The sequence below is a fragment of the Leptosomus discolor genome, chromosome 1 (genome assembly GCF_034619465.1).
Source record: "Leptosomus discolor isolate bLepDis1 chromosome 1, bLepDis1.hap2, whole genome shotgun sequence".
Lineage (NCBI taxonomy): Eukaryota > Metazoa > Chordata > Aves > Leptosomiformes > Leptosomidae > Leptosomus > Leptosomus discolor.
Genome location: NC_141391.1, coordinates 71412302 through 71429463, shown reverse-complemented (window position 1 = coordinate 71429463; position 17162 = coordinate 71412302). Strand labels below are relative to the sequence as shown.

The following is a 17162-nucleotide window of genomic DNA, read 5'->3' as shown; positions in this document are numbered from 1 at the left end:
GATGCTGTAGTTGTAATTCAAGTGTGGGTATCATTGAAGACCTCTTTCAGACACTTGTGGGTTTTTTCTTTTTTTTTTAAATCTTAAATTGATACAAATATTTCCTTTTAGGGTGAAACTGAATGGACATGGCCTCAGATATATGGAATTTTTTCCCCTCTGGAAAATTTGGGCAAAGATAACTCCAGCAGAATTCTGTCCTGAGTGGTAAAGCTCCACAGGCTGATTGCAGGGTCAAGATGTGGACAAAATGGCTGGGAAAAGGAAGAAATTTAGCTGTTTATCATGGCGGAAAGTGGTAGGAAAACCATTTCCACTTGACTCTGCAGTCTTACGTTTGTTATTTTCATCATGAGCTATGTGAATGCATGCATGGAGCAGAGCCTAATTTTGTAGTTGGGTATGCCTTCCAGAGAAATGAAAGTTTTTTCATCATGAAAAGTCAGAAACAAGAAGGAGTCGCCTCAGAGCAGTTCATGCATATGGTTTTGCACAGGGCTATATATATTTGCACGTCTTCCATATTGGCAAAAGGGCAAGTTATAAATTTAAATATGTAGAAAGAACATTGAATTTACAGAGAAGCAGGATTCTGGAAGACTCCTTTAGAACATGTCAAAGTACTACTGCTATATCTACGCAGTTTACTGCTGGGGCAAAAACCTGCTTGAGAGAGCATGTGTGAGACAGAACACTAGAGTAAGGTAATGCTCTACTGGAGCAAAGCTTATGAAAAAAACACAATTCAGAGAGGTCATAAAGAAAATACTTGGCCATAAGTGGAGTCTGTTCAGTCCTAGTTTCTCTTTAAATTATTTCTGTTATAGTATTTTCATCTTCTATAAAACTGAAAACTAGAGATTTTAAGAGTTAGTGTCTGTCACAATTAGTGAAGAAGGTTGGAGTTTTGTACAAACATATGTAAACCCCCTCCAGTGATTTTGAAGTTTTGTGTGCTTCTTTTTACGCTCAGCATTCTTGTGGGGACTCACTCCTTCTTACAGCTAAGCAAGAAAAGGCCTGCCTGGTAATTTCTCTGAAAATTTGCAGTGAGGGAGGAGGGAAGAGAAGGGGAAGAAAGAGGAAAGCAGGCACTGCAAGAAGCAGTGTGGATGACTCAATGTATGCCACGCTGCTGAGTCAGTTCGGTGAAGTAAGACACAGCAGCTGGAGGTGTCATCTTTGGCTATTGTAGAAATTGGTGATCAGCTAAAGATTCTTCACAATAGGATGGGGTTCGCCTGCTCATCCTTCAGTTTGAATAATTGCATTCGTTCGTTCACAGTGCTGTAAAAACTGAGCAGGAAAAAAGCAGTAAGGCAGGACAAGTTACAGAACAACTTGTCAGAGGTATGAAACTACTAGATCCTTCTCCAAACACATTAGGGATAAGAAGCCTACCAAAACGGCCTGAAAGCCAATAGATTATTCAGGTATAAAAAACCCCCTCTGGGATGGGTTATGGGAAGATATGAACATATCAAGGGAAAAATAAAAAGAATCTTTAAAAAGCTTGGATTTCAGTGCCAGTGCCTTTTCTTATGGCTAATCTTCCATGGAAGGATCTGTCTCAAACTGAAAAGTCAGTAAAAGGCAGTTATAGAATGATAAGATCTGTAGCAAAGCACGACGACTGACTGATACTCACTCTTGTGTGCTCTTGTTGAAAATGTCTCATTTAAAACAGCTGTGGGACCAAAAGATCAGAAAGTGATAAATGTTTTTTTATCTTCCCCAAGTGATCAAAAGAGAGACAGGAAAGTGGAGCCCAGTGAGCCTGGTATCTGCAGCAGGCAGCTGTTTAGAAACCATAGAAGCAGTGGAAATGACCCCTTCCCTACATAATTTATCTTCAGCAGTGACTTTTGCAAAGGGATGACACAGTGCTCAAATGTTAGAAATGTGTTAGAATTGTACACGTGTATGTGAACACACTGGATACAGGAGACATGGTTGGATACAATCCACCTTAATTTCCAAAAGGCATTCAGCCGGGGCGGTCACTGAAGCCAGACTGCCATAATATTTTTATTCTCACATGTATAAATAAGTAGGTAAAAGATAAATGCTCAGTTTTTCAGATGGAGGAAGGTCCCTGCTGGAGTCCCAAACAACACTCTTCTGCTCAGCATGTATTTTTAATGATCTGGACAGAGGGAAACTGTTTGAATGGCAGAATTTGCCAACAATGCAAAGTTATTCAGGCTAGAACACAGAGGTGTTAATTTCAAAGAGTGGCAGAAGGGTGTCATGATAGTGAATGACTGGGTAATAATAGCAGAAGAAATTTGTTTTAGATAAATATAAAGAAAACTTAAAGTGAAAACAAATGGGTAAAATCCTAACATCCTGTGCTCAGCAGCTGACTGAGTTTACCTGATTTTTAACATTCAATGATGAGATCTTGGGATTTTACTACATAGGCCCATGGAAATATCAGGTCAATACTCAGTAGTACTCAAAGAACAAATAGATTGTTAGACATTATTAGGGGAAAAAAAAAAAAACCAACAAAAAAACCCAACAGAAAAAAAATTGTTTTAGTTTATAAATCCGTAGTGCACCTATATTTTGAAGACTGTATACGAGTTCTGTTCTTCCCTCCCCACCCCAGACAGGCTGTAGCATAACTGGAGACAATACAGAAGAGAGTGGCAAAGATGGTCATAAATATGAAATCAGATTCCATCTGAGGGATAGTTAGAGGAACTGAGACTGTAACTTGGGAAAGCAAGAACTGGGGAGGAGTGTGCTAGAGATGTAAAAGATCTTGGGTACTTGACAAGACAAATAAGAAATGTTCACTCTTTTTTTTTTTTTTTTTTCTTTTTCCCTTCTGTTATAATAATTAGGAGCTGTCAGGTAAAACAAGCAGGTAACAGGCTCAAAACAAGCCAAAGACAATTCCTGTATTTCCTGTGTCCTGTATTCACTGTGTAATGCAAACATTGACTTTAAATTGTGGAAGTTTATATTGGAAATGACTAATTGAACGTTTTCTTTCCATTTCTGCAGCGAAACTTGACAGCAAAAGCATTGTTTTTGTATAATATCACAACAGCATTTCTGTCTTTAATTATTGCAGGTAAGTTTGTTGGTGGCTGTAGAAGCTCTTGTTCTGAAACTTGTTTTTCCACAGAAGTAATACTAATTTTCTGTGAAAATGGCTGTAAAAGTCAAATTTAAGTACATGCCAATGAGGTCTTTTAAACAGTCCTAAAAGCAGGAACCTATAAAACATAAAATATGTGGTGTTTTATGTACTGTCTTATCACAGAATCATTTAGGTTGGAAGGGAACTCTTGAGATCATCTAGTCCCACCTCCTTGACCACCCCAGGGTCAGCTGGACCAGGTTGCCCAGTACCACGTCCAGCTGGATTTTGAATATCTCCACAAATGGAGACTCCACAACCTCTCTGGGCGTCTTGTTCTGGTGTTTCATCACCTTCACAGTAAAAAAGTGTTTTCTTATGTTCAGATGGAATTTTTTGTGTTTCAATTCATGCTTATTGCCTTGTGTCCTGTCAGTGGGCACTACTGGCAAAAATACGTCCCTTTGTTCTTCATTCCTAGAAAGACCTAGATGATCTTTCAGGGTCCCTTCCAACCCCTAACATTCTGTGATTCTGCGATTCCCTCCCATCAGGTATTTGCATACGTTGCTAAGATTCACCCACACACTCTCCAAGCCTTCTCTTCTCTGGGCTGAACAGTCCCTGTTCTTTCAGCCTTCTCGCGTGAGAGGTGCTCCACTGTTAATCATTTTTTTGGCCCTGTGCTGGGCTTTCTCCAGGAAATCCATGTCTCTCTCTTACTGGGGAGCCCAGAACTGGCTGCAGTACTCCAGATGTGGCCTCAACAGTGCTGAGTAGAGGGGAAGGATGACCTTCCTCGACCTGCTGGCAGGTCCTAATGCAGCCCAGGACACTCTTAGCTGCCTTTGCCATGAGGGAGCGTTGGTGGATCATGGTCAGTTTGTTGTCCACCAGGATCCCAATGTTCTTCTCTGCAGATCTGCTTTCCAGCTGAATGGTCTCCAGCGTGTGCTGGTTCCTGGGGTCATTCCTCACCAGGTGCAGGACTTCGCATTTCCCCTTGTTGAACTTCATGAAGTTCGTGTCAGCCCACTTCTCCAACCTGTTGAGGTCCATCTGAATGTCAGCACAACTCTCTGGTGTATAAATTGATGAAATGAGTTGTCATTTTAACTTTATAGAATGTGTCCTTAGGGTTTTTTCATATGGGAAAATATAGCCACTTGACAATAATATAACATACAGATTTTTGTAAAATGGCTAGGCTACTCAGTTGCAACTGCTTGTTTCTGCCCTTCAGCTGTCAACCAACAATCCAGTTCATACTTAAAATGTTTCAGATGGTTTAAATGAGTTGCTGTCATAATCCTGTCATTCCACGCGGAATCTTGCAGCAGTGCCAGACTGTTAAAAGAAAAACTTCACAGATTTCCTTTCCTCAAATTTCTAGCAAACTGTTTGGTTGGAAATGGTTTGGTTTTGGTTTGGTTTGTTTTTTTTTTTCCCATGGGTGGACAAGCTGCAAGGTTCACCAATGCATTGGATAGTCTGTTTTTTGGCTAAGTAATCATATGGAAAGGTGATTATTTGGCTGCCCTCCCCCAACAGCAGAAAGTTCCATTGTCTGTTTAGTTATGTGTGTACCTTATAATTCTTTCCTGTTCCATGGAAATAATGCAAGGCATTGGAGGGGCGGGGTGTGTGTGTGTGTGTATTTCAGAGAAACTGAGGCAAGACATTATGTCAGGATTTAGTGGCAGAAAAGGGTTTTCAGTTCCTGTGGCCACAGCGTTTCATAACCATCAAAGTTATTATGGGTTATTTAATATACATATATGAGCGATTCAATGTTTTGGTAAATAATTTGGAAAAGATTTATAGTGAGATAGTGAGAACTGTGGGTGATACAAAGATTACCCCTTGGCGGTCAAAACTAATATTCACTGTGAAGAGGATGTCTGGATATTGAATGGTTTCATGATAGAATGTCAATAACTAAAATTGAATGGATGTGGAAGAGTCATCCACATGCAGCAGAAACATGTATACTGTGTATGTGTGATGTGAGCAGTAAGTTAGTTGTTAACCATTTGGGAAAACTGGCATTTTGACAACTCTGGATGCTCTCTGGAAGCATTAGCTCTGTCATCAGCGGTGGTCAGAAAAGCAGAATTTTTAGGAAGCAGTAGAGCAGAAAACAGAAAGCTTCTTATGCTACTCTATATGCCCATGGTGAACGTGCATCAGTTGAGCTCTGCAGTTCTGGTCGTTCCGTTTCAGAAAAACTATGTCAGAAGAGGTAGAGAGAAGAGTGACAGTGTTGTCTGGTATGGGGTGGCTTCCATATGAGAAGTCATTAAATGGAAGAGGACTCAGGTAAAGAGATGACTAAGGCAAGATGTGATGGAGGTCCATAAAATTGTAAATACTGTAGACTAGGCAGATGAGGGGGTTTCCTTTGCCATTTCTCATAACAAGAAATACACGATACCCAGCAAAATGATAAAAGCCAGTGAATGGTTTTTCATGCAGAACATAGGAGGAAAGACAGGGATCAAAAGCAAAGTAGTACTCTACTTGTTATATCCTGCTCTTTCTTACATGTTTGCCAGTAGTTGTTATCAGAGACAGGGTTTTGGGCTAGACAGCACTTAGATGACTCTGTGTGGTGGTTCTTACATTCTAACAAAACAAGGAATTTTAGATAAATATAATACTGACTCAGGAATGTGATGGTGGTGTCCAGAATCGGTGCCTTTTTTGTCATATTGACAAAAAATATATCTCATGGTGTTGCTTTTTCCCATATGAATCTCCTTGGGTCAGCAGGAAGGAAAATGAGAAATTGGTAAGTGCTTGTAATAATTCCTCTCTAAATGCTCATAAAATGAAGGGCAAGTTGGACTTTCCATAGCAAAGTTACTATTTGTGCAACAGCAACTTTAACTTCAGTGTTTTAGGACTGAAAGTATAGTCTGTCTTGAAGACTTACTTTGAGTACAGTTAGGTGAAGTTAACTAATAAAGACGTTATATGTGAAAATTGTGTATGCATGTGTGTACATGTGCGTGAAACAGACTGGGGAAATACTTTAGTAATTTGCATCTGAACTAAAACATACCAGTGATAGTCTGCTGGAAATGAAGGGATTTTCCTGAGTGCAGTTTGCATTCAAAAAGCAGCATTTCACTTCGGTGGCATAACTGTATATCACTGAGTAGTACTCTCAACTGTAAAGATAAGGGATTATAATTGTATTTTTAGTAGATGACTTGAAAATGGAAGTGAAAACTCCCATGAACTTTGTAAATGTAATGAAGAAATTAGTTCAGTATATCCTTTTACAGTGTTTGAGGTTTTCTTTAATGTTTATCTCTTTCCTTTAGAGAAATGTGAAGCCTACAATGTGATATTGAGGCAAAATCTTGTGCTTGATGGGCAGCCTCTTGCTATTAAATGTTCGCTGGAAAAGAACTTGAAAAGTGGATACTACAACTTAACATGGTATAAAGTTGGTAACCAAACAGCTGTGCCTAGAGACAAACTTTCTAGAATTCATCAGCAGAAGAATTTAATTTGGTTTCTTCCTGCAATGTTAGAAGATTCTGGAGATTATGAATGTGTCATAAGGTGAAAATTAAAAAAAAAAAAATTAAGTTGCTACAGAAATGAGTTGCAAAGGGAATAACTTCTAGAAAGCAAGTAGAATTTGGGGGATAAGAGAAATACTAAAGAAGAAGGGAGAGTGTGTTCACGAAAACTAGCGTTAGGTTGGGGAAAGTAAGTCTAGTTTTGGTAAGAAGAAGGGAGAGTGTGTTCACGAAAACTAGCGTTAGGTTGGGGAAAGTAAGTCTAGTTTTGGTTTCTTTTTCCTTGTAGGCAAGAGTAAATCTATTAGAGAAACTAAACTTCTTGTCCTCTCTTTCTTCTCCAAAGAGAATACCATATATTTTTGAGTTGGAAAATATGCCAAATAGGTTAATTTAATTATGTCATATTAATTGCAGGAATTTGACAAGCTACAAGAAAATGTGTACAAAAGTAACAGTTTTTGAGAGGATTGATGGTTTATGCTTAAATGAAAAATTTGCTGTAGAGGAGGTGATATTTACATTATCATCTGCAAAGGTTGTGTGTCCACACTTGGATTATTTCAGGAATAAGAAGAGTATTCAACCTGTTCGTTGGTATAAGGTGAGAATGCTGTGTTTTGTACTGTCTTGTAACTGTCCATTGTTTAAAATATAAATCACTGGTGTTTGTGAATTGTAGGAGAAAAACTTAAGATTTATTGTAAATCGGAGAAAAACGCTTTTAAAACAAATTGGAAGAGGATTAAGACTTTTTATCTTTTAAAGGTGTATACAGGTTTTTTGATTAACAGGGTAGAAATGCAGCTTAGATGTAGGAGAGATGCTGACCCACGTACCCACCAGGTGGCATCTTTTTACCTGCTAGCGAAAGACACTGTCGTGAATTTCTTTTGTGCAGAAACAGATTTAGTATGTCGTTTGTGAGAGGTGGCATATCCATTGTGTGCTCAATATTGCTCCATTAAATAAATGCCATTTCATATTGTTCACGCTTATTTAAAGGCTTTTTCTCTTACCAGAGCATAGTGCCTTCTGCAGCTTTCCTGCCTCATGCCCATGCAGTCCGTATGGTACCAAGAGTATTTAAAAAAATAAGTCTAATTACTGAGTGGTTCTTCGTTAATGAATACTTTTACAAATCCTGACACTTACATTTCACTTTCTTATTTCTCTAATATTGAAAGTTGCTTTCTGTTGGAAACGAACTTTGAATTAAAATGTCTGAGCCAAAATGAAAAATGTTTTGCTCTTTATTCCACCGCCCTCACTCTTCCACAGCCTCTGCAAGCATCTGTCCTTATGCTGTGGGTCACTGAAAGTTCAGATTGCATTAAAGAGAGAAAAACCATGGAAAGAGACAGTGATACGAATTAACAGAGTTCTCTACACACACTTAGGACTGCCAGCTGCTGGAAGGGAAAAGGTTTGCCTTCACAAACAGTGATCTTATAATTTTCAATGTGACTGTACACGATCGAGGAAACTATACATGTGAAACAACATATACGTACAATGGAAAACAATATAACATTTCACGAGATGTCAGTCTGACTGTAGAAGGTAAGTAGATAATTTCACTGTGTTTGTGTTCATAACAATGACTCCAAATTTTTGTCCCAAGTTTCTAAAAACTAAAGCTAAAAGACACAATTTGTGGGTAGCCATGCTTAGGGCTATTAGTTTTCACCTAAATATGAGGGAAAGAAATGCTCTCTGCGAGTTTATATGTTTCTGTCTGTTGCCACTGTGTTGAAGATTTGTTCCTCCATTAAAAGTTGCAGTATGTCAAAGCTTTGCTGCCCAGACCAGCTGCCAAGGTTCCCTAAACAGGTGCCCTGTAAGGCTTGGTAGGTACAATACTTTCTGCTGTAGCTACACCCTCTATCCTGCCCGTCTTACCTCTCTCTCCTTTACATTACAATGAACTAAACCAGCCCGAATTGTAGTGGTATCTTGACTCTGTACGTCCTATTTGTTTCCTTCAAACCCTTTTCTCTTCTGTTTTTGGTTTTAAGCTCCTCAGTAAAAAACTGCTGATCTCTGGTGTCATGTATCTAGCTCAGCAGATCCTGATTTATGTTGGGGGGGTGGGGGGCACCAGCACAACAAAAAAATAAAAAAGAAGACCTAGCACATCCTTTGCTAGCACAGCATTATGAGATTGATATTGGATCACTGAAAAGGCTGTGCTATATCAAGGTATGAAATACCAATACTGTTTTTACATTCCAGCTGATGAAGGACATTTTCAGGTTTACTAATAGATTGCATACTATTTAATGGTCTCTTTTTGTGCTTGCCTGTTTTATCTCTGTGTGTCTATATATGGATACATATGTATGTATATATGTGTATGTATATATATGATATGAATATGTATCATATTCATATAATGGCATATGTATATGATGTGGATAAACAAAATATGAGGAACGTAAGGTCAGATCATTCTGGTCTTAAAATCTGCCCATAGAACTTCTCTGTTAGTGTAATTTCAGCTCCCACTACTCAGTAGAAGCAAAATCATACCTACTGTCATATATCTAGCCCTAATGTAAGGGGCCACTGGTGTTGACCTTTCTTATACATAGTGCTGTGGGAAGAATTGAAAGGCCTTTAACTAAAGTACAGAAGTTAAATTTCTCCTTTATAATAGTAAAAGTCTAAAAGAAACGATTTGCACTCTAAAAGTATTTGGCTGCGGTTTGTATCTGTGAGGTGCTGGGTGATGGGCTATCCAGATTGTAGGGGAGTAATACTGTAGATATTTGCCCATACCCATCTCAGAATCACACAGAATCACAGAATGGTCAGGATTGGAAGGGTCTTCTCTGAAGACCATCTAGTCCAACCCTCCTGCTAAAGCAGTTCACCTAGAGCAGGTCACACAGGATGACATCCAGGCAGGTTTTGAATATCTCCAGGGAAGAAGACTTGCACAACTTCTCTGGGCAGCCTGTCAGTGCTCTCTCAGAGTAAAGAAGTTTTTCCTTATGTTGAGATGGAACTTCCTGTGCTCCAGTTTGTGCCCGTTGCCCCTTGTCCTGTGAGTGGGCACCACTGAAAAGAGCCTGGCCCCATCCTCTTGACACCCGCCCTTTAGATATTTCTAAGTATTGATAAGGTCCCCTCTCAACCTTCTCTTCTCCAGGTTAAAGAGCCCCAGGTCTCTCAGCCTTTCCTTGTAAGAGAGATGCCTCAGTCCCCTCATCACCTTCATAGCCCTCTGCTGGACTCTCTCCTGTAGTTCCATGTCTCTCTGGAACTAGGGGGCCCAGAACTGGACACAGCACTCCAGATGTGGCCTCATCAGGGCAGAGTAGAGGGGGAGGAGAACTTCCCTCGACCTGCTGGCCACACTCTTCTTAATGCACCCCAGGACACCATTGGCCTTCTTGGCCACAGGAGCACATTGCTGACTCATGGTCAACTTGTCCACCAGGATTCCCAGGTCCTTCTCCGCAGAGCTGCTCTCCACTGGGTGGGCCCTCATCCTGTACTGCTGCTTGGGGTTATTCCTCCCCAAGTACAGGACTCTGTGCATGCAATACAACCAGATTTTTAATTCATGGAACAGCCAGTCCACCATGAGTGTGTGGGAATGTGTGGGAATACATTTTGGAAAAGGTGGGGCAAAGAATAGTTTAGCTTCAAGTCAGGAGTAGTGACTACCTGAGACAGGATACTTTCAGTATGGAATGATGTCTGTTATAAAATTGCTGACAACCTTGTCCATAAGTCAGGGTTTTTTCAGGTTGTTCTTGGATTATAGAGCGTAGAACAGACTGCAACTGCCCCGGGCTTTCTGAAAAGCACTTTCTTTCTTTTGGTCAGTGAGCCCACCAAAAAAGCCCCCAGAAATATCTTATCCAAGAAACAATTCCATCGAAGTGGAACTTGGTAAGTAGTTTTCTTTATAAGAAAATATGTTTTTGTATCCTAGTGAAAATTTGTACTCGAGGAAGGCCATATTCGGTGTTTTCTTGTTTGTGTTTTTTGACAAAAATAGTTCAGTGATCAGCTCAGTTTCTCTGTGTTTATTTCCTGAAGCAGGAGTGTTTGGGGGTGAGAGGGAAAGAGACAGGGCGTGTTGCTTACAAAGTCCTAGGGAAATTTCTCAGATGTGAAGAAAATTGTAGGGAACCCAAGTGATTCTTTGTCACATCTGTTGGTTTCCATCATTCTGGAAGAGATTTGAGGAACAGATCCATCTTTGAATCTGCAGCGAAAGTGATGCCCCAGAGAGAGGCACCTTCTTCCTAGATTTAGCCTCTTTCATCCTACCAGTCTCTTTCTGAACCTGCAGATCACTGAAGTATATAGATCCTCTGCTAAAGTAACTTTTCTGAAAGGGTGTGGGACCATCCTTAGCTGATCTGTGTGGGAGTCTGTGAACAGAAATGTGTAGACTTTAATTAGATTATGGAAATTAACTTTTCACTTTGTAACACAATTTTGTAGGCTCACAGGTTACAGTGGATTGCAATACAACAGGTGCTGATGGGTATGATGTGTTTTGGACAGGCAACGGTGTGTATATTGATGTATTTTATATGAGCAGAATTTTTGCAAGTCACTATGAGTAAGTATATTTTCAGATTAGAAAATACTGTGTTGACAACCAAAATGGAACTTTCTCCCTTTGACATGAAAATATTTAGCAACATTTTTCACTCGCTTAAATAGCTTGCTTTTTTAAAAATCTGGTGCTTGCCTCCTCCAATTCACTTTCTGCTTTGAAGTAGAAACTTGAAACATAGTAGGCACATGGACTTCACATGTGATTGTGCTGATTTTGGTCATTGTAAAAGTCTCATAATTTCCAACCTTGGGAAAAGGTATTTTGTAGACTTACAGTCTCCTAATTGCAATACAGTTTCTACTGAGCAGGCTCTGGCCTGACTGAGACCGCTTTCAGCTGTATCAAACATGTCCAGGCACATGATCTTCCAACTGTGTCTTTCTTCTGCATTCTCCTTTCTCTTTACATCTGCCTCTCTGAAAGGTTGCAAGAACTCAAACATGTACTTTACAGGAGAAAATGAGACTTCCAGGTTTAAGAGCCTTGAGTTAGAGAAATGTAACTGAGAGCAGCTGAAGAGCTAATGGAAGACTTTGTTGAGGATGTTTGTACTGAAACTTAGTGAGGTGAGAGGAGAAAAGGGAGGCAGATTTCCAGTGATGAGTTGGCATTTGGGAGGAAAATGGACTTGGACTGAGTAAAGCATGAGAAGGGCAACTGGGAGATAAGGTCAGGGTGAAAAGCAGGTTAAATTGAGTTAGGAGAGAAGAAATTAGACCTGACTTGAAAAAACAACTAAAATTGAAGCAGAAGGCAATGTGAAAGTTTCTTAGGTACGACAGGTTGGGAACTAAAAATTGCCAGGTTTTTTGTCAGCCCTCATCTCGTGGTGCTATGAAGAAAAAATGTGATCATTTTTGTAAATTCTCAAGCACTATCTATGACTGAGAAACTGATAAAGAAATGAGAAAGTAAGAATATAGTTGTGAGAAATAGATCCTCATTGTAAAACAGAGGAGGAAATAAAATGCTGAATTCTTTGAGTGCTCACCAAGAGAAAACCCTATACAAAAGTAATAAATTGTACTGTCATAAAGAATTGTAAACAATTGGGCCATAATGCAGAGGCACACAGTCACTGAATTGATATCATAAAAGCAATGTTATTTTTTGTACTTTCTGGCACTTAAACAGTCATCTTTGCAACCATTAGTCATTTGCGTTAATGATGTTGATTCATTTATTCCTTGTTACAGTGTTGAAATTGCTGTAACTTTTTGCTTAGAAAGTGATTCATGTGGCCCTATATATGCCCTTTATGATATATTTCAAGCTTTTATTTTGCATTTTAAATGGTGACTAGAATATATTTTCAGGAAAGATCAGTGCTTGGCTAAGTAGACTAGTTAGTTAATTTTGTGTTTGAGATCCGCTGTTAACAAGGTAGCGGTATCCCTCTTTTTGCTGGTGGTTAAGAAGATGTTTAGTTCACACATCAGTCACACATTGTGGTACACATGGCTAACTCAGTGGGCAGCATAATGAGCATTTTTGTGCCCTTGTACAATGTACAGGGGATAATCTGTGTCTCTTAATGGTGCAGCCTGACACTTTAGCTGTTCTAAGTCTGTTCTGATCCATGGGGCAAAGGAGCAGTTTAGACTCCGCTCCCTGCAGTTAGAATCGCACTATGAGTTGGTGTTATCTGCTGTGGGTCACCACCTTTGATGTCCTCCCTGTCCCAGAGCTGCCTACTGCAAGATGATGCCCTTGTACCAGGGCCTCTCTCTGTGTTGTATCACACTGTGGAATTTTTCTCTCTGCACCTACTCTTAGGAGCTGGGAATCCTGTGACAAGGGTTTGCTCAGGTTTGTAAGGTATATTTTTGTATTTCAGCCTATAGAAATCTTATATTCTTTTGGGGAAACACAGGTCCAGATAAGGTAACACCTTGACGTTTTCCAACGTCTATGCCAAATGTCAGTAAGAGGCCCGACTCCTGTTTGGGTTTCTTTCATATGATGTAATTGCTCATCTATTATGAAGTGTGGTTGACATTTGCAGGTGGAAACCACCATTGTTGTGCTGCAGCTGTAAGTGATGAAGCCGTTCCAGAAAGGGCTGTGGTTTGATGGCTCTATGTGTTGCCTTTTGGTTAGGGAGGAAACTTCTTACGATGGACGTCCTGTGCATTCTGTGAAGTTAATAATTTCGGAAGTAAATAGTGAAGATTATGAACAACCGTTTATCTGTCAAGCTTCAAATGCCTTTGGGCAGGTTGCATCTTATATTGTGTTAAAACACAGAGGTAAGAAATACTGTTATCTTTGAGGCCTGTGTTTGTCCTGACTTCCCCAGAAGGGGTTTTGATACCAAATGCTCATGTATCATGGTGATTGAAGACAGATGGGTTACAGTTTGCAGTATGTTTGCATTTACCTGTACATAGGGAAGGAGTCACTGTAGTCATGTATTTATCATTATTAAAAAAATAATAGACTGAAGTGAAAAATACAGTATTCAAATGTTATTACATTTGTGTGAAAGATCAGATTTGGACGAATTCCACATTTAAAAAACAATCTTCTTGTATTTTTATGCAGTTCCTGATAAACAAAGATGGCTGACTGGAGGGCTTGTCTCTTTGTTAATTTTAACATTTATAACTTTGATAATCTACAAGATTTTCAAGATTGACTTGGTGCTTTGGTACCGTAATTCTGTCTGTGCCTTTGCAAGTAAGGAAGGTATGTGAGTGTGACCAGGTATGTTAGTGTAACTAGCCTATTGATTTTTTTCACTTGCCATTACTTCTAAGCAATAATGTGATTATTTAGTAGAATGTGTGTGGAATTTCATTGAGGAATTTTTGCATATGCACAAAGATGTTTTTGGGGGGATTTTTTTCAGTCATGTGGGTAAAATATACAATCATAGTTGAGGTAATAAACACTGCATAATACTGAAGGCAGTCATGGTGAGCTAGGTCAAAAAGAACTCCAGATTATTCCAAAATTAGCATGTTGCTTTTTTGCCTTTCTGTAGTTTCTTTACATGTAGATTTATGGTCACTCTGATGATGATCAATAGGTGTCAGCAGAGCTACATCCTGTAAGCTAGCTGTTTTAAAGACGTGCATTAAATATTTATATGAAAATCAGACTCTCATTTTCTCAGAGATTACTTTTGTTGGTTTTCTTCTTTTTTTTTTTTTTAACTCCTCTCTTTTACCCAACACTTTTCTTCTAAGTCCTCTCAGTTATGATGTTTACATGCCAAAGAGAAAAAATGCTGCTAGTTCTCTATTCTGTGATTCTTCTGATGAGTTTTAATGGCTGTACTGTAGACAAATACACTGGACGGTGGTGAAAAAATGAAATAAATGCAACATTATAAATATATTGTATGGTGGCACTCAGAATTAGACTGTCCCCATTAGAAGTTCCCCATAGCTTGAAAGTAAATGGATTACATGCATTGAGATAGTTAACAGTTATTTATGGCTGTTGTAAATGTTTTCACAGAGAAGAAACTGCAACTTCTGGTTAAAAATTCCGTTTTCCCAGAACCTTTAACAGAATTCTAATGGAAAAAAAAAATATCAAAGAAACTATATTTTGTAGCCTGTTGAGCTAAACTGAACTTGTTGAGTTTAAATCTCGTTTTGGTTTGTTTTCTTCATTCCTGTTAATTATGCAATTTTAACTTTCAAAACCTCAGCTGCCTTCTGGCCTTTTCTTCTGCCTGCCTTTCCCCCACAGAATTACTACAAGAAAGAATTGCCATTTTCCACCCTCTCGTGGTTAGTCAGGAGATAACTGCTGTTGAATTTGTTCCAGGAGAGGTGCTGAAGAAAGTCCTGGCACTTTCTTAACGTCCTGGCGCCTCTGGGGTTGAGGGCTCCTTCCTGAAGGTCCAAGGTCCTGCATCCAGCTCGCTTGCTGGCACATCTGTCCCCATGATAGAAGTCAGGTTCTGTGGCTGATCATCTTTCTTCGATTTGTAGAGCATTTTAGTGTTTGGTGTTACTCTGTCAGTTAAGTGAATCAGCCCCCCCCATTACTATTTTTAAACAGTCTGAAATGAAACCTTACAATAAAGGCATGTTGCTGATTTGTAGTTTTTTCATAGAAACATTTGTGTTTGTTTTAGATGGGAAAATATATGATGCATATGTCCTGTATGCAAAAAGCAGTGGAGGCAGAAGTTTCTGTCGACTGGAAACCTTTGTTCATAGAATACTCCCTGATGTTTTAGAACAACAATATGGATATAATCTCTTTATATTAGGAAGGGATGATTTACCAGGAGAAGGTATGCTTTAATTACTAGAGTTAATAGGTTGTCTTTTGACCTATTGTTCTCAGGTTAGAAGATTATATATACCATTAAAAAATGTCTGGTTTTGGCAAATAAAGCTGTATTTGTTTATTTTTAATGGATAATTTGTCCATTGGACAATTTTTTAATATATTTAATTTTTTTGGTTTCTTACAAAAAATTCTGGTTTGATATTATAAGGGTCTGCACTTTCTTTTTAATGATGAACAAGTGAGGATTCAGCAGCATTAATAATATTTTTGAGGTTTTCTTGAACAATATCTGCTCCTGGAGTTGGAAGGAAACTTTTTATCAGTAATTTCATGCAATGGATCGTGAATCATGAATGACAGTGTGGAGATATTAAACCTGCCAGTCCTCTGAGCTAGTCACTGTTCCATATATATGCAATTTTAAAATTAAGAAGTATTTTACATCGGTTGTAAAGTTTCTATGCAAACTTTGGTTGTTCCTTCATTATTTACAGCTGTGGTCAGTGTAGCTGATGAAACCCTTAAGCAAAGCAGAAGACTGATGATTGTTTTGGGATCAGAAAGATCTAGTGGCTGCCTGTTAGAAGACACCTCTGAAGAACAACTGGCTATGTATAATGCTCTCATCCGTGATGGGATTCAAGTGATTCTTATAGAAATGGATGAAATACAGGACTACACAAGCATGCCAGAATCAATCAGATACATTAAGCAAAAACATGGAGCTATCCAATGGAAAGGGGACTTCTCAGAGAAATCTTGTTCAGCAAATACAAGATTCTGGAAAAATGTGCGCTATCAAATGCCGTCCAGGAAAAAGGTATCTTATTCTGAAGTGTATTTGATGCCCCTAACTTCGAACAATTCTGCAGCAAAGGGAAGTTAAGATGCACTTATTAAAATAATACTGAGAAGGTAGTTCTGAACTGTGGGGGGGTTTTATATTACAAAGTAAATGTTCTCTTCAAGGAGTAAAAACTACTCAACCCTTCCCCAAATTACACCCTAAATGAAAAGCTCTGTGCAGCTTTATTTCTGTTTTGGGTTTTGGATAGTGACACAATTTGTTGTGTTAGTCTCACACAGGTATGAGAAGTAAACGTTGCTGATGGTGGTAGACTATTAAATAGTCATGGTTCCCATAAATGTATTATCCACTGAAGAGACAGCTGTGAAGTCTTTTTTTTTTTTTTTTTTTTAAATTGAAACCGCAGTTGATAAATTAAAAAATCTATTTCTATTGTCAGCATTTCCCTAGTGATTCTGTTCCTTTTCTTGTTGCCTCTCCGTGATTGTCTGACTTCCTTGTTACTGCAAGAATCTGCACTGTGCAAGCTTTGGGATCGCCTCCCAAGCAACAGGCCATATCCTTGCTTCTTGAAGGGATTGGGGAAATACGTGATGTAGGAGGTATATTTAAAACTCCTCACAACACTAAATGTGTTTCAGCAAATGGAATGGAATCCGTAGCTTTTTAAACACTCATGGAATAATTCTGTGATATCTGGTCTATGGTGTGTTTCTAAACTTAGTCTCTTGAAATGGTTAGGAAACTGAAAATATTTCTGATTTCTTGCAAACTGGAACCTTTCTAGATGGTGTTGCTACTCTGGAAACCAGATGTTCTCATTCCGTGTCTCATCTGTGCTAACTACCAAGCACAGAAATTCACTGCGAATCTATCAAAGGACTGTGC

General features: G+C 38.9%; 1 protein-coding gene across 1 annotated transcript; it reads left to right on the top strand.

Moving 5' to 3' along the window:
• The first annotated feature begins 250 nt into the window (after positions 1 to 250).
• Positions 251 to 16611, top strand: LOC104345456 (interleukin-1 receptor type 1). The gene is made up of 11 exons (XM_086482146.1): positions 251 to 298; positions 3016 to 3085; positions 6424 to 6667; positions 7045 to 7231; positions 8028 to 8190; positions 10465 to 10530; positions 11092 to 11212; positions 13313 to 13461; positions 13757 to 13900; positions 15306 to 15467; positions 15961 to 16611. The coding sequence occupies exons 1-11, from the start codon at positions 251 to 253 to the stop codon at positions 16350 to 16352; spliced, it is 1746 nt and encodes a 581-aa protein (XP_086338272.1). The 3' UTR covers positions 16353 to 16611.
• The last annotated feature ends 551 nt before the right edge of the window (positions 16612 to 17162 follow it).